Source organism: Staurois parvus, unplaced genomic scaffold (genome assembly GCF_062004578.1).
Source record: "Staurois parvus isolate SC_StPar_1 unplaced genomic scaffold, SC_StPar_1.0 ptg000586l, whole genome shotgun sequence".
NCBI classification, from domain to species: Eukaryota; Metazoa; Chordata; class Amphibia; order Anura; family Ranidae; genus Staurois; species Staurois parvus.
The window spans coordinates 4,124,264-4,142,233 of record NW_028318382.1 but is presented as its reverse complement, the minus strand read 5'-3'; the positions used below and the strand labels follow the sequence as shown (position 1 = coordinate 4,142,233).

The following is a 17,970-nucleotide window of genomic DNA, read 5'->3' as shown; positions in this document are numbered from 1 at the left end:
AGCTCAGGGGAGCCGTGTCTGAAAAATGAAAAGCTTGCAGCAGAGATCAGTTAGAAAAGCTGGAAAATGTTTGGTTTTAGGTATATTTCAACAAAGCCTGATTTAGCAGGCCCCATAGATGACAGGCCTAGATTTAAAGAAAACAGAACGTTCAACATGCATTAACCCATTGCAACCAATCAGCAATTAGAATTTATTGTTTTAGGCCTGGTTCACAGCAGTGCTGTTTACTTTTGATCCATTTTTGCAATGCTTTTTGCATTTTGCTTTCTGTTTTTACCACATTGTTTCAGCCTATTTTTCTTCTTTTTTTTTTTTTATAGGGGAAATGTTTTTGTTGCTAGGCAGAATAAAAACGCAAAATGCGGCAAAAACACACTACATGTGTTTCAGCAGCATCTCCATTGAACTCTATTGTAGCAAAAATGCTGATTTTTGTGTTTAAAAAAAGTTCCTGACCCTTTCCAAAAATGCAGTGGCTGAAAGACGCATAGGTGTGAAAATGTCTCATAGGGAACCATGTTAAATAAACTGTAGTGCGTTTCTGCAAAGAGCAATAAAAAACGCATTGGTGGGAACCAGGCCTAATGCAGGCCATAGACGGGTCGTTTATCGGCCAAATTTTCGTCCGCACGAAAAATCGGCCGATAATAACGCCGTTAGTGGGGCCAACCCGTTGGCCGTTTTTCAGGGATCTCTTCATTTATTTTTATTGGTCATGCTTGAAAATACGCAAAAAACAGCCATTTTTCATGGACATGGGTGGCAGCATTGGCAACGGGGCCGACCAATTTTTCATTATTCGGCCGATAAATGGCCCATCTAGGTCCTGCCTTAGGATCTCCAGTCTGATGAAAGATGAAAAATTGTCTGGGTTACTGCACAATATTGTTTAGTTGCTCATCAAAGCCCAAATCCAGCCAACATTTATTTAATTTTAGTAGAGCAGAAAAGAGTTAAAGACTCTTTCTACCCCTATTTGGGAGATTTCCCTAACTTTCTATTAAGACAGTTAACCCCTTGCCTGCTGGGCACTTATGGGAAGCGTTTTTAATGCTTCTCAAACTCCAATGACACAGCAGATCACGGAGTAAATACAGTTGCCGGTGATCAGCAGCACTGCACAGCTTCCTGCCCAGGCCAATTTTCAGCTTTCAGCAGTGTTGCACTTTGAATGATAATTGCACAGTCATGCAACATTGTACCCATATGAAATTTTTATCATTTTTTTCACACCAATAGAGCTTTCTTTTGGTGGTATTTAATCGCCCCTGGGTGTTTTATTTTTTGCGCTATAAACAAAAAAAAGAGCAAAAATGTAAAAAAAAAAAAAGGTTTTCTTTGTTTCTATTATAAAATTTTGCAAACAGGTAATTTTTCTCCTTCACTGATGTTTGTTGATGAGGATCCACTAATAGGCAGCACTGATAGGCAGCACTGATGGGCACTAATAGACTGCAATGATGAGGCGACACTGGTGGGCATTGATGAGGAGGCACTGATGATGCAGCACTGATAGGTGGCACTGATGGGTGGCACTGGCTGACGGAAGTGACTGGCAGTACTGACTGATGGCACTGACTGGAAGCACTGCTTGGCACTGATGGGCGGCACTGCTGGAAAAGGATGGGAGGCATTGCTGGGGGTACTGGTGGGTGGCACTGATGGGAGGCATTGCTTGACACTGGTAGGTGGCACTGCTGGGCAGCACTGCAGGGCACTGATCATCATGATCAGTGCAGATTTCCTCTGTGACAGCTGCCGGTTATCGGCAGTACTTTCCTCATGCTATCACAAGTGCTGCTGATCACCGGCAACTGTATTTACTCCGTGATCTGCTGTGTCAATGGCGTTTGAGAAGCATTAAAAACGCTTCCCAAATGCCTGTCTGCCGCCTGCTGACAAAGCTAGTGTGAACGTAGCCTAACTGAAAAACGTTGTAAAACGCTGTAAATCACAGCAAACCAGCGCTTTTGGACTTTTTTTTTTACAAAAACTCGAAAAAACACGGCGAAAAGCTAATACAGAAATGGTAAAAAACTCTGAAAAACTCACGTTTTTAACGGCTTACGTTACCAGCATTATTAAAATGCCCCGTGTGCATGGAGCCTTCTATTGCCATATTAAAAATACACAAAAGTTATTACATGAGAACATATTTACACCTTCCCAAAAATCAGATGCTGCTTTATTTCAAGTCCTGCACAAGAAACATGCAAGAGGCAATTTAATTGGGACACATGGACGGCGCGGTCTGTTCTGAAGTCAGATCCATTTTATAGGAGGGCGAGTGTATGACACATGGGGCCATATACACACAACCAGATGTCCACCTGCACACTCAGCATTTAGCTCTCCTTTGAAGTTGGTTGTGGCAACTGTGCACAATCAGCCAAGACCATGTGAGAGTAATGAGAACATCCAAACCTGGGGAGCTAGATATTGTTACATATGTTGGAGCACTGAGCTAAATATTGTCAAAAGGGTTTCAAACTTTCAAATGTAACCTGTTAACAACGTTTCACAATGCCTGTAGCTGCTGGAATAATTCATAAGTAATTTCTAAGTCCGCTCCGATGCCCTGCTGAAATGCAGCTGAATGGGACGGGTCTCCGTTTTTTTTACATCCGTGCCCATTCAGTTTGTGTCCGGCAGATACAGGCGAACCTGTGATAGTTCTATGGGCGGCCAGATGTAAACTGGACCTGGACAGACTCGGAGGTAGGTGGATGTAAACAGACACAAGTTCGTTTACGTCCTGTTCATAGATCTGCATGGTGCTTCTGAACAGGTTCGCTGGAAAAACTGACAGGCGGAGGTGATCGGAAAGCCTGTGTGAAAGGAGCCTAAACCAAACACCTAGAATAGTGTTTTTCCACCTGTTTTTTTGTGCTGCACCCTTCAGAAGTATGCAAAATTTGAGTTTTCAAAGTCTAAAATGGGGTTAGCCATGATGGCAGAAGCCCCCCCTTTGACATCAGAGTCCCTCATTCACATTAGAGTCCTCAGTTCTTCCCTTTCACATTAGAAATTGCGGCCGCGGCTGTCAATCATTGGGTTTCGGCTGGTGATTACACGCTGCTGCCCGGTGATTCCCGAGCATCTCTAACAAGGAAGAGAACTGTTTGTAAACAATACAGTTCTCCCTGTCAGCTCATGCACACTGCTTTAGATGGCTGTGCACAGCGCAGCCATCCAAAGCAGTGTGATTACAGTGAAGCACAAACACACCCAGCACACAGTTAACCCTTTGATTGCCCCTCATGTTAACATAGCTGAATTTTTCTCCTTTAGCACACTAGCAATGTTTACTGGATAGCATTAGTAGGCCTCCGAATGCCTTGACTTGTTGCCTAACTTACTCAGTGATGTGAAAAAGTATCACAGACATTTGTTGTAACATTGCTGCTCTTTCTTGTTCTAGGCTTGCAGTCAGAGCTGGCATCATTCATAAACCATGTTGATGGTTCCTGCATTCCTCCTCTTCCTTACACTGTCCATACCTACACTGGGACAATATGAGCACTGGCAGTATTATCCTGAATATCATGAGCAACAAGCACCTGCTCCACAGCCAACAGAGCCACCCAAGCCTTCACAGAAAGTCCACGTCCGTCTAGCAGGAGAGAAACGCAAACACACTGAAGGGAGAGTGGAAGTTTACCATAATGGGGAGTGGGGCACTGTGTGTGATGATGACTTCTCCATCCATGCGGCTCATGTCGTCTGTAGAGAACTGGGCTTTATGGAGGCATTATCATGGGCACCCAGCTCCAAGTATGGCAAAGGCGACGGTAAGTCTGAAATACAACGTGGCGCTTTACTTACACCTGTATGCTTACAGTGGCACAGTGTAGGAAGGTTGTATTATATTTTTTGCCAACTTTACCCTCTATATACCTAATGACCTGCATATAAATTAACATTCTAAAATTTTAGAGCATATATTATGCAATATTGTTTTCATATATTTTTTTAAGAGCTACAGTAACAGCTAGGCATTTGAATCCTAATGTCCCATCTTAAAGTTTAAGTCCAGCAGATATAAAAGACACAAATTAATGCAGCTCTGTAATAAAAATAAAAGAGAGATATTCCTGCGCCAAATACAAATTAAGTGAATCACCCTTCTAAATTGCACATAATGCAGCTCTGTAATCAATATATGGAAGAGCCCTGGGGCCATCCTAAAAGACATTTCTGAAACAAAATTCTGACTGTTAGTCCTCATGCACACTGGACGTTTTTATAGCTGCTGATTTTGGCTTTAACGTTTTTTTCTACAGCCATTAACCCCCCCCCCCCCAGCATACTAACCTATGTGTCCATGCACACATAGACTGTAATCAGCATCTTTTGTCATGGCCGTTTTTTGGCTGGAAAACCCCCCCAGAACTAGTGGGTTTTTAGTGTTTTTAGCTGTAAAAATGCTCTAATGCTGGTAAACGTGGTAATACGTGGAAAACCGGCATTTTGGGGTGTGGTTTTTTTTTTTAAAATGCTAAAAAATGCAAATGCAAAAACACAGCTAAACACTAATTCAAAATTGCTAAAAAATGCGGAAAAACTTGCGTTTTTAATGTGACTTTGTACAGCTAACACTACCGGTGTTTTTAAAACCTCAGTGTGCATGAGGACTTAAAGTCAGAATTCTTGGTCTAAAAGTCAGAATTCTGTGTTTAAGCCCCAATTCACATATATGCGGCCGTGCGGGCTGCGGTTTGCATGGGCACGGGAGCCCATTCATTTGAATAGACTCCCATGCCCGTGACACGCAGGGAAGAAGTCCCTGCACTTCTTCCAAAAACGCAGCCCACACAGGAACCTCGGTTCCCAGTACGGTTGCGTTTTCCAGTGTGGACGGCATGCCATTAGAACTACGGGTCTGCATTTCTCTGTGCGGGTGGTACAGCTGCACAGATTTTTGTGCGGATCCGCAGAGGCACCACCCACACAGATGTGAACCAAGCCTAAAAGTCAGAATCATGAGATTCAAAGTCAGAATTCTGACTTTATTATCTCAGAATTCTGACTTAATGTACAGTCAGAGGTTTGCATTTAAAAGAGAATTCTGTGATTAAAAGTCAATGTTTGAAAGCTAAAATTCTAATATTAAAACTCAGAATTCTGATTTTCTCATCTCAGAATTCTTTGATTAATGTCAGAACACTGAGATTAAAAGTAAGGATTCTGAATTCCAAAGTCATAATTCTGAAATTAAATTTAGAATTTTAAGATTTAAATAAGATTAAAGGTTTATTCACATGGGTCCTCAGTCCAATGCAGCGTCCAAAGCTGAGTGTTTAGTTTTTTACTGCTGAGCTGCATGCAGGCAGCCCATAGAATGGGAGTGCATTGGCTGTATGGTCTCACCCGCACAGTCAAATCTGACTGACATCCAGGGATGGATGTACAGACCTGAATGCATAGGTTGTGTGTCGGGGTCCATGCACTTGTCCCTGCGCCCCTGTCAAACCTGGCTGTGTCTGAGGCTGAATTTTCAGCTTGAGTGTTAGAGGTCTGACAGTTGCTGCGCTCTCAATTTCCTGACCTCTAGTACTGCATCCAGGTTCATGAGAGTGCCAATGAGTGTCAGATAACAGAACTCTGTAATTGACAATGAGACTCTGTTACTTGACAGTGAGGTTGATTTACTAAAATTGGAGAGTGCAAAATCTGGTGGAGATGTGCATGGTAGCCAATCAGCTTCTAACCTCAGCTTGTTCAATCAGGCTTGACAAAAAAAAAAAACTGGAAGCTGATTGGTTTCTATGCAGACCTGCACCAGATTTTGCACTCTCCAGTTTTAGTAAATCAACCCCTAATGTTTTGCACGCTAAGCCCAATTTGCAGTGCGATCTATAAAAAAAAGTGCAATTTCGTTCAGTGGTGGTGTGATTCCAATGCAGAATGTTAAAGTGTATAACATTGGAAATCGCACCGGAACTGGGCTGAAAATCATACCTATAAATACCTGAAAATAAAAAATAAATATCAGACTCTTTTATTTAAATCGCACTGCGGCCGGCCCGCCCTTATGTGAACCGGCTCCATAGAAAAGGATTTTGGATTACGCAAATCGGATGTGGTTCAAAATGCATCCATTTCACAAATATGTGAACCAGGTCTCGGGAGCTGGGAGACAATGGGGTTGATTTATTAAAGGCAAATAGACTGTGCACTTTGCACATGCAGTTGCTTTAGAGCTTAGTATATGTGGTATAGCTCTGCTGACTTCCATCATCCAATCATGTGCAAGCAAAAATGCTGTTTTGTTTTTAATTTTCCTTGCTTGTGATTGGGTATTATTTGCAAAGTGAAGCTCTGCCTTATTTACTAAACTCTGGATCAACTGCATTTGCAGCGTGCAACCGTACTTGCAAAATGCACCGACTTGCCTTTGGAAAATCAACCCCAGTGTGTGAGGACAGGATGATGAAAAGCCAAAAATGACAGCCTTCAGGAGACCTCAGACCCAATGCTCAATCTCAAAGTAAAATTAAACGTGGGCACAAATATAAATCATTTTAGTAAGTGTGGTCAGTTTTAATGATCTAATACTGATCATTTAGTTTTTTACACAAGTCCAGTCGTGATGGCTGCTCAGGAAGGTAAAACTAAAAAACAGATTTTACTTTGAATCTATAACCAACTAGGGTCCTAAAAAGCTGCAAATTTATCTTTTTTGAAACCATATTAAGAGCAGGGATGAGCTCAGTCATGTTCAGATTCTAGTCCACTGATCTGAGTGATCCTTCTAGGAATCTGTCACTATACTGGCCCAGCCATAAGCAGCCAAGGCATTCCCTGCCCCATAGCTGAAGGTGTAGTCCCTTGTATACATATGGCTGGAAATGCTTCAGCTGCTAATGTTTGGTACAGTACAGATGACATCCTCATGGTGGTATCACTCAGGTGGGTTTGGACTAGGATCTGGACACACCTGAACTCATCACTAATTAAGAGCACTCACACAGTATTCTCATCCCCCTGTCCTTGCTGCTTGCTCACGGTCTCTCTGAAATTCTGCACTATTAAAGTGTTACTAAACCCACAACAGTAAAATCAGTCTGTACATGCAGTAAAGCATGCTGTGGAAGGGGTTAATCCTCTGCATTGTGTAAAAACACTGTTGATCCTGACTTCTCTGATCCTCCCCTTCTTCCTGTCCCCCTCTTTTTCCTGATAAGACATACCGTGTGGAGTCACTCTGCACATGCTCAGTTTTCTGTTTATCGCTAGAGAGGTTTTTTTTTTTTTCTTGGGAGAGTGCAAGTGATCAGCACAGGGCCAATCAGCACTGTCCAGACAGAGGGTCAGGGGTTCTGCATCCTCCTCGAGCAAAATGTAAACTCCTCCTACAAGTTTTAACATGTGCTCTGCTGGTCACAAGACTGCTCTAATTGCTGAAGAGAAAAGGAATTTAGCAGTTTATATTCACTAAAATAATTGCACTTCCATGTTCTGTGTACTGTGGGAGCTCAGATATAGTGAATGCAGGTTCCTGGGTTTAGTAGCACTTTAAAGCATTGATGATGATAATAATGATGTGGTTCTCTGTAAGGCAGCTTCTAAACCCCAGAGGATCTCTACAGTCTCCTTAACTTTAAGCCTTTATCCCCCGCTCCCCAAGGACTGGCACCTTTGGGGAGTGGGAGCGGACACCCAAAGTTGACATGTATCCGCTTGCACTTCTGCTGCAATCGCCTAGGCGATCGGAAGAGGAAGTTGTCCTCCTACCCTCCCTCCCCGTAGTGGACTACAGAAGACTACGGGGCCATTCACAAAGGGCAATGCTTCTCATGCATGCGCATTGGGCACTCGGCTGCGTGTGCTGCAAGCTGTCACAGCCGGGTGCCCACACTGAAGATGCCGGCGCCAGGAGAGAAGACAGCCGGTGAAACCAGCCGTGGTGAGGACACCGCTGGACCGAGGGACAGGTAAGTGGCTGAATTTTAAAAGTCAGCAGCTACAGTTTTTGTAGCTGTTGACTTTTATTTATTTTTTCAGTTGGAACTCACTATAACATCAGTGCATTATGTTGATCTGAATGCAGTAATCTAAACTGTAATTGGTTACATGTTATCATTGCTCCTTGTCCTGCTTTATTAAATACGGTCTTAGAATATTTGCATGCAGACATGTTGAAGTCCCCGAGCAGTGACATGCTAACAGTTGGGGTCAGATGTTAGGCACCCCTGCAGTTCACCATGACATGTCACTGTGGTAACATGAAATCATTGTTGGCCCTCTCCTATTTCCTCAGGTCCAATCTGGCTGGACAATGTACACTGCACCGGCAGAGAGAGCAGCATAGCCTCCTGCAGTTCTAATGGCTGGGGAGTTTCGGACTGCAAGCACAGCGAGGATGTCGGCATTCAGTGCAGTGACCGCAGGATCCCTGGTTACAAATATGATAACGCTTTGGTGGAGCGGCTGGAGGTGAGGACTGTGGGGAAAAACACTTAGGAATTTTGGGTGGTGTTAAATTATATATCATTCATGCTTTACTGCATATGTATATGCAGTAACGCATGCTTGTTATACTCACTATGGAAGGGGTTAATCCTCTGCATTGTGTAAAAATGCTGTTTGATCCTGACTTCTCTGATCCTTCCCTTCTTCCATTGCCCCCCCTCTTATCTCCTGATAAGACATATCATATGGAGTCACTCTGCACATGCTCAGTTTGGTGTGTATTGCTAGAGAGTTTTTTATTTTATTTTCTTGGGAGAGTGCATGTGATCAGCACAGGGCCAATCAGCACTGTCCAGACAGAGGTTCAGGGGTTCTGCATCCTTCTCAAGCAAAATGAAAACTCTTACATGTACCTCTCTTACATACCATCCTCTTCATCCTCTTTCCTAGTGATATTCAGTATACATATACTGTATATAACTAGTAAAATGCAAGACATAGGTATATATGCAAAATGGCATAAACACTAACAAAAAAGCACCTTTTAGGAGCAGACACTTTCTGGCTGGTTGCTGTAGATTTCTGTACTTTACAGGATCACTGAGGCAAGTCCAGGGGATGGGCTGTCATTTCTTTCAGCTTCAGGTCCTTAATGCCCAATAGACACTGATAGCTTTGCACTCAAAGGACAATAGGTGTCCCAGTAGGTCCAGAGGGACTGAAGGGTTTGCTCTGACCCTCTTGAGGATGAGGCTTGACTAAGCTGCCTGTAGCAAAGTCACCATTTCCATTATTCATCAGCTCTGTATCATGTATCACACCAAATGTATGTCATTTTTAACTTTCCAGCCTGAAACCAGCTCTGATTCCATTGGTACGCACAGCCCAAATCTCTATTCCATATCCAGCCTATACTTGTACATCCATGGACCTCTTATTTACTATATTGCATATCCAGGTCCCTCTCTCATATACTATCCTATACATACATGTTCCTCCCCAATATACAATCCTGTACATCCATGTTTCTCTTTTATATACCATCCTCTTCATCCGTGTACCTCTTTTATATACCATCCTATTGATCCGTGTACCTCTCTTATATACTATCCTATTCATCCATGTACCTCTCTTATATACTATCCTATTCATCCATGTACCTCTCTTATATACTATCCTATACATCCATGTACCTCTCTTATATACTATCCTATACATCCATGTACCTCTCTTATATACTATCCTATACATCCATGTACCTCTCTTATATACTATCCTATACATCCATGTACCTCTCTTATATACTATCCTATTCATCCATGTACCTCTCTTATATACTATCCTATACATCCATGTACCTCTCTTATATACTATTCTATACATCCATGTACCTCTTTTATATACCATTCTATTCATTCATATACCTCTCTTATATACCATCCTATTCATCCATGTACCTCTCTTATATACCATCCTATTCATCCATGTACCTCCCCTATATACCATCCTATACATCCATGTTCCTCTCTCATATACCATACTGTGCATCCATGTACATTGTCCTGTACATGTGTGTACTCCTATGTTGTACATGTGTTGCTCTTTTATTACTTCCATATACCCTGCACATGCTGACACCTACAGTCATAAAGTGTTTGCTGATTCTAAACACAGCGTTCCAATGCTCCCCCTTATCCTATTCATCCATGTACCTATCTTATATACTATCCTATTCATCCATGTACCTATCTTATATACTATCCTATTCATCCATGTACCTCTCTTATATACTATCCTATACATCCATGTACCTCTCTTATATACTATCCTATACATCCATGTACCTCTCTTATATACTATCCTATTCATCCATGTACCTATCTTATATACTATCCTATACATCCATGTACCTCTCTTATATACTATCCTATACATCCATGTACCTCTCTTATATACTATCCTATACATCCATGTACCTCTCTTATATACTATTCTATACATCCATGTACCTCTCTTATATACATCCTATTCATCCATGTACCTATCTTATATACTATCCTATACATCCATGTACCTCTCTTATATACTATTCTATACATCCATGTACCTCTTTTATATACCATTCTATTCATTCATATACTTCTCTTATATACCATCCTATTCATCCATGTACCTCCCCTATATACCATCCTATACATCCATGTTCCTCTCTCATATACCATACTGTGCATCCATGTACATTGTCCTGTACATGTGTGTACTCCTATGTTGTACATGTGTTGCTCTTTTATTACTTCCATATACCCTGCACATGCTGACACCTACAGTCATAAAGTGTTTGCTGATTCTAAACACAGCGTTCCAATGCCCCCCCTTATACTTTGCCCATATGGTAAATATAACTACACAGTGGAAGCATTATATGAAAAGAAGTGTTGGGCTTGAATGAACATGCCGGCATTGTTCATAGGACACACGTGTGCTGCATGACATGTCTCCTCTGTGTACTTGCTGGTGCTGCTCCATATATAACAACAATAAAGCAAAAGCAAGCCACCAAAAATGACACGAATTACTGATGTCATTAGCATATCTCCGACTCACTTGTATAAGTGTGGATACATAAACCCAAAGAACAGCATACTAAGCAATATGATAGTGTGACAAGGACACACCTATCTGAAAAAAGAAGGTTTCTAGATGATCCACGCGGAGTAATATGAATTCAAAGGAATTTTAACAATACTTTATTTGATCACATAGATCATAGGGAGGTTAAACATGAGCACGGTGTACATATGAAAAAATAAAATCATGTTAAAAAGCACTTAGCGTCTTCAGTTTAGGGTCATCTTAGCCAACAGAGCACCATATAAGGCAGAGTTGTGTAATGATGAAATGGTTATCCTGGGTTTCCGTAGGTTTCCCGCTTTATAATAGAGTGAACCATGTATTCAGTGAGTGTGTTCCCAGTATGTGTCAGGGACCTCCTGGAATGTACAAGCTGGAACACAAAAATACATAGTATATGTATAGAAATATGGAAACCAAATCACATCCAAAATTTACCAGGCCTCCCTCCACAATAGTCAATGGATACTACTGTTACCTTCTCAAAAGTGAGACTATCATACCCGCTTCTCAAGTGTAGGGACTTCCTGGATAGCCACCCCAAATGAAACAAGGTCCACAGTACCAAATGATTCTGAGGATATATATAGAAAAAAATATTAAATGTATAGATCATGGGCATGGGTATGATAGTCTCACTTTTGAGAAGGTAACAGTAGTATCCATTGACTATTGTGGAGGGAGGCCTGGTAAATTTTGGATGTGATTTGGTTTCCATATTTCTATACATATACTATGTATTTTTGTGTTCCAGCTTGTACATTCCAGGAGGTCCCTGACACATACTGGGAACACACTCACTGAATACATGGTTCACTCTATTATAAAGCGGGAAACCTACGGAAACCCAGGATAACCATTTCATCATTACACAACTCTGCCTTATATGGTGCTCTGTTGGCTAAGATGACCCTAAACTGAAGACGCTAAGTGCTTTTTAACATGATTTTATTTTTTTCATATGTACACCGTGCTCATGTTTAACCTCCCTATGATCTATGTGATCAAATAAAGTATTGTTAAAATTCCTTTGAATTCATATTACTCCGCGTGGATCATCTAGAAACCTTCTTTTTTCAGATAGGTGTGTCCTTGTCACACTATCATATTGCTTAGTCTGCTCCATATATATAATGAGCGGTCAGAGGCTGCAGCGTGTGCGTCTGTGTTTACTCTTCTCCTGCAGTTCTCACCAGCACAAGGTAATCACACCTAGTGTACAGTACACACATTTTATTACACAGCTTGGTGAGTACAGAGTGCAGTATTGTGTGGCATTTATACAGTGTGCTGGGTTTTCCCTCATGGTGACAGACACTGTGCTCCTCTCAGCTGTCCGTCATGTTAAGAATGAACTCATCATTCCCCTGATGTTCTTCCATTTTGCTACTTTGATCAGTTTCACCATGATGTGTGATTTGCTTTAGGCGTGGGCATGCCAGCACAGTCTTCGCTGTGTTTACACTCTGTGACCAGGCCGTACTTGATGACTGAACCCAGCGTCTGAGCCCAGAGTGCTTGGTCTGGATGTCCTACAAAGTGTCTGGGTCACAAGTTTAAGAAGTATGTCTTCTGCTTCAAATATGTTTGCTCAGAGTGTGGTCAAAGCTAAAAGAGGACCGCCTAGCTCTCTCTCTCTCTCTATATATATATATATCTGACATTTTTCCACGCTGTGTGTACACACCTGCACAGAGGGTGTATGTATGTGTGTGAATATATTTAGAGCCTAGATTCACCCCCCATGGTGTACAACTACCGTAAACTATTTTAATATCTCACATAGTCCGTTTAGTGAATCAGACTATTCACAACATCATATGTTGATTACAGTTGTAGTAGAGCTACTTGTGACTGTGTTTTGTAGCTGCACCTTATATATCTGCCTATACTCTGTATTGGTCGGCCTCTAGTAGGTACTCCCTCTGTGTCTGCCTTTACCAAGACCTGCCTATAGTAAGTACTGCCTCTGTGCCTGTCTATACTAAGTACTTTGTATGGGTTGGCACCCCTTTTTGCCTGCCTCTACCGAGAACTTCCCTTTAAAAGTGCTCTGTGTGTGCCTGCCTGTAGTAAGTGCTCTGTGTGTGCCTGCCTGTAGTAAGTGTTCTGTGTGTGCCTGCCTGTAGTAAGTGTTCTGTGTGTGCCCGCCTGTAGTATTTCCTGCCTTTGTGAACATTCCCTCTGTGCCCACCTGTAATAAGGGTTCTGTGTGTGCCCACCTGTAATATTTCCTGCCTTTGTGCTCATTCCCTCTGTGCCTGCCTGTAGTAAGTGCTCTGTGTGTGCCCGCCTGTAGTATTTCCTGCCTTGGTGCCCATTCCCTCTGTACCTTCCTGTAGTAAGTGTTCTGTGTGTGCCCACCTGTAGTATTTCCTGCCTTGGTGCCCATTCCCTCTGTACCTTCCTGTACTAAGTGTTCTGTGTGTGCCCACCTGTAGTATTTCCTGCCTTGGTGCCCATTCCCTCTGTACCTTCCTGTAGTAAGTGTTCTGTGTGTGCCCACCTGTAGTATTTCCTGCCTTGGTGCCCATTCCCTCTGTACCTTCCTGTAGTAAGTGCTCTGTGTGTGCCCGCCTGTAGTATTTCCTGCCTTGGTGCCCATTCCCTCTGTGCGTGCCTGTAGTAAGTGTTCTGTGTGTGTCCGCCTGTAGTATTTCCTGCCTTTGTGCCCATTCCCTCTGTGCCTGCCTGTAGTAAGTGTTCTGTGTGTGCCCGCCTGTAGTATTTCCTGCCTTGGTGCCCATTCCCTCTGTACCTTCCTGTAGTAAGTGCTCTGTGTGTGCCCACCTGTAGTATTTTCTGCCTTGGTGCCCATTCCCTCTGTACCTTCCTGTAGTAAGTGTTCTGTGTGTGCCCACCTGTAGTATTTCCTGCCTTGGTGCCCATTCCCTCTGTACGTTCCTGTACTAAGTGTTCTGTGTGTGCCCGCCTGTAGTATTTCCTGCCTTGGTGCCCATTCCCTCTGCACCTTCCTGTAGTAAGTGTTCTGTGTGTGTCCGCCTGTAGTATTTCCTGCCTTTGTGCCCATTCCCTCTGCACCTTCCTGTAGTAAGTGTTCTGTGTGTGCCCACCTGTAGTATTTCCTGCCTTGGTGCCCATTCCCTCTGTGCCTCCCTGTAGTAAGTGTTCTGTGTGTGCCCGCCTGTAGTATTTCCTGCCTTGGTGCCCATTCCCTCTGTACCTTCCTGTAGTAAGTGCTCTGTGTGTGCCCACCTGTAGTATTTCCTGCCTTGGTGCTCATTCCCTCTGTACCTTCCTGTAGTAAGTGCTCTGTGTGTGCCCGCCTGTAGTATTTCCTGCCTTGGTGCCCATTCCCTCTGTGCGTGCCTGTAGTAAGTGTTCTGTGTGTGTCCGCCTGTAGTATTTCCTGCCTTGGTGCCCATTCCCTCTGCACCTTCCTGTAGTAAGTGCTCTGTGTGTGCCCACCTGTAGTATTTCCTGCCTTGGTGCCCATTCCCTCTGTACCTTCCTGTAGTAAGTGTTCTGTGCGTGCCCGCCTGTAGTATTTCCTGCCTTTGTGCCCATTCCCTCTGTGCGTGCCTGTAGCAAGTGTTCTGTGTGTGCCCGACTGTAGTATTTCCTGCCTTTGTGCCCATTCCCTCTGTGCCCGCCTGTAATAAGTGTTCTGTGTGTGCCCACCTGTAGTATTTCCTGCCTTGGTGCCCCTTCCCTCTGTGCCTGCCTGTAGTAAGTGTTCTGTGTGTGCCCACCTGTAGTAAGTGTTCTGTGTGTGTCCGGCTGTAGTAGTTCCTGCCTTTGTGCCCATTCCCTCTGTGCCCACCTGTAGTAAGTGTTCTGTGTGTGCCCGCCTGTAGTAAGTGTTCTGTGTGTGCCCGCCTGTAGTAAGTGTTCTGTGTGTGCTCGGCTGTAGTATTTCTGCCTTTGTGCCCATTCTCTCTGTGCCTGCCTGTAGTAAGTGTTCTGTGTGTACCTGCCTGTAGTAAGTGTTCTGTGTGTGCCCGCCTGTAGTATTTCCTGCCTTTGTGCCCATTCCCTCTGTGCGTGCCTGTAGCAAGTGTTCTGTGTGTGCCCGACTGTAGTATTTCCTGCCTTTGTGCCCATTCCCTCTGTGCCCGCCTGTAATAAGTGTTCTGTGTGTGCCCACCTGTAGTATTTCCTGCCTTGGTGCCCCTTCCCTCTGTGCCTGCCTGTAGTAAGTGTTCTGTGTGTGCCCACCTGTAGTAAGTGTTCTGTGTGTGTCCGGCTGTAGTAGTTCCTGCCTTTGTGCCCATTCCCTCTGTGCCCACCTGTAGTAAGTGTTCTGTGTGTGCCCGCCTGTAGTAAGTGTTCTGTGTGTGCCCACCTGTAGTATTTCCTGCCTTGGTGCCCATTCCCTCTGTACCTTCCTGTAGTAAGTGTTCTGTGTGTGTCCGCCTGTAGTATTTCCTGCCTTTGTGCCCATTCCCTCTGTGCCTGCCTGTAGTAAGTGTTCTGTGTGTGCCCACCTGTAGTATTTCCTGCCTTGGTGCCCATTCCCTCTGTACCTTCCTGTAGTAAGTGCTCTGTGTGTGCCCGCCTGTAGTATTTCCTGCCTTGGTGCCCATTCCCTCTGTGCGTGCCTGTAGTAAGTGTTCTGTGTGTGTCCGCCTGTAGTATTTCCTGCCTTTGTGCCCATTCCCTCTGTGCCTGCCTGTAGTAAGTGTTCTGTGTGTGCCCGCCTGTAGTATTTCCTGCCTTGGTGCCCATTCCCTCTGTACCTTCCTGTAGTAAGTGCTCTGTGTGTGCCCACCTGTAGTATTTCCTGCCTTGGTGCCCATTCCCTCTGTACCTTCCTGTAGTAAGTGTTCTGTGTGTGCCCACCTGTAGTATTTCCTGCCTTGGTGCCCATTCCCTCTGTACGTTCCTGTACTAAGTGTTCTGTGTGTGCCCGCCTGTAGTATTTCCTGCCTTGGTGCCCATTCCCTCTGTACGTTCCTGTAGTAAGTGTTCTGTGTGTGTCCGCCTGTAGTATTTCCTGCCTTTGTGCCCATTCCCTCTGCACCTTCCTGTAGTAAGTGTTCTGTGTGTGCCCACCTGTAGTATTTCCTGCCTTGGTGCCCATTCCCTCTGTGCCTCCCTGTAGTAAGTGTTCTGTGTGTGCCCGCCTGTAGTATTTCCTGCCTTGGTGCCCATTCCCTCTGTACCTTCCTGTAGTAAGTGCTCTGTGTGTGCCCACCTGTAGTATTTCCTGCCTTGGTGCCCATTCCCTCTGTACCTTCCTGTAGTAAGTGCTCTGTGTGTGCCCGCCTGTAGTATTTCCTGCCTTGGTGCCCATTCCCTCTGTGCGTGCCTGTAGTAAGTGTTCTGTGTGTGTCCGCCTGTAGTATTTCCTGCCTTTGTGCCCATTCCCTCTGTGCCTGCCTGTAGTAAGTGTTCTGTGTGTGCCCGCCTGTAGTATTTCCTGCCTTGGTGCCCATTCCCTCTGCACCTTCCTGTAGTAAGTGCTCTGTGTGTGCCCACCTGTAGTATTTCCTGCCTTGGTGCCCATTCCCTCTGTACCTTCCTGTAGTAAGTGTTCTGTGCGTGCCCGCCTGTAGTATTTCCTGCCTTTGTGCCCATTCCCTCTGTGCGTGCCTGTAGCAAGTGTTCTGTGTGTGCCCGACTGTAGTATTTCCTGCCTTTGTGCCCATTCCCTCTGTGCCCGCCTGTAATAAGTGTTCTGTGTGTGCCCACCTGTAGTATTTCCTGCCTTGGTGCCCCTTCCCTCTGTGCCTGCCTGTAGTAAGTGTTCTGTGTGTGCCCACCTGTAGTAAGTGTTCTGTGTGTGTCCGGCTGTAGTAGTTCCTGCCTTTGTGCCCATTCCCTCTGTGCCCACCTGTAGTAAGTGTTCTGTGTGTGCCCGCCTGTAGTAAGTGTTCTGTGTGTGCCCGCCTGTAGTAAGTGTTCTGTGTGTGCTCGGCTGTAGTATTTCTGCCTTTGTGCCCATTCTCTCTGTGCCTGCCTGTAGTAAGTGTTCTGTGTGTACCTGCCTGTAGTAAGTGTTCTGTGTGTGCCCGCCTGTAGTATTTTCTGCCTTTGTGCCCATTCTCTCTGTGCCTGCCTGTAGTAAATGCTCTGTGTGTGCCAGCCTGAAGAAAGCATTTTGTGTTTTACCCGCCTGTGGGGGGTCCACTATGTGTGCCTGGCTGTAGAAAGTACTCTGTGTGTACCTGCCTTTAATAAGCACGCTATGTATGCCTGGCTGTAGCAAGAGCTCTATGGTTTCCTGCCTATAGTAGGTGCTCTGTGTATGCCTGCCTGTAGTAAAGGCTCTGATTTTGCCTGCCAGTAGTACATGTTCTTTATTAGTCTACCTGTGGGTTATCTGCTTGAAGTTGGTTGGCTATATGCAGTAGGTGCTCATTTTAAATTATTTATATTTGTTGCTTGTAGTATGTCTGTATGCATTTGTTGGTACTGATGAGAAGGTACTTTATATCTAGCTATCAGTAGTATTGGAGACCTAAAGCATCGGGATTAATGAGTGGCCTCTCTTAATGCTTCTAAAGCTAAACAATTTTTTTCTCTGTTTTATATGTGGCATTTGCACTATGTAGCTGATCATAGGAGAAGGAATTGATGATTGCTTTCGAAAATATATTTATTTCCTTTACACAGATGTGCCATGAAGCTGTGTGGCCGTTTAGGGGTGCGTTGTGGTCTGGTGAAGTGGGGTAAGATTTTAAATGTGTGTATGCTAGCTGGAAATGTTCTTTCCTAATGTGTGTCTTGTGTTCCTTATGTGACTTTGCTTTCATAGAGGAGTTCCTCCCGGTGTGTCGGGTTGGAAAGGAGCTGCTTGTGTAAATGGGTTAAGAAGGAGCTAATGGTATGCTTAAGGGAGGTGGAGCAATCAGTGTGCATGAATAGAGGAGGAGGAATACCCTGCACAATCGTGTACATGGGAAACCTACGTATGCCTGAAAGAAGATGGAGCTCCCTTTGTGTATGAACTGCAGT

At 44.2% G+C, this 17,970-nt stretch overlaps 1 protein-coding gene across 2 annotated transcripts in view; it reads left to right on the top strand.

Moving 5' to 3' along the window:
• The window catches only part of LOXL2 (lysyl oxidase like 2), a 143,469-nt gene that overhangs the window by 62,696 nt on the left and 62,803 nt on the right, over positions 1 to 17,970 (top strand). For both annotated transcript variants that reach the window (XM_089692477.1, XM_089692478.1), the window contains 2 exons: positions 3,425 to 3,794; positions 8,267 to 8,442. In XM_089692477.1, the coding sequence (XP_089548603.1) occupies positions 3,458 to 3,794; positions 8,267 to 8,442 (513 nt within the window). In that variant the 5' untranslated portion in view covers positions 3,425 to 3,457. The remainder of the gene's footprint in view (positions 1 to 3,424; positions 3,795 to 8,266; positions 8,443 to 17,970) is intronic.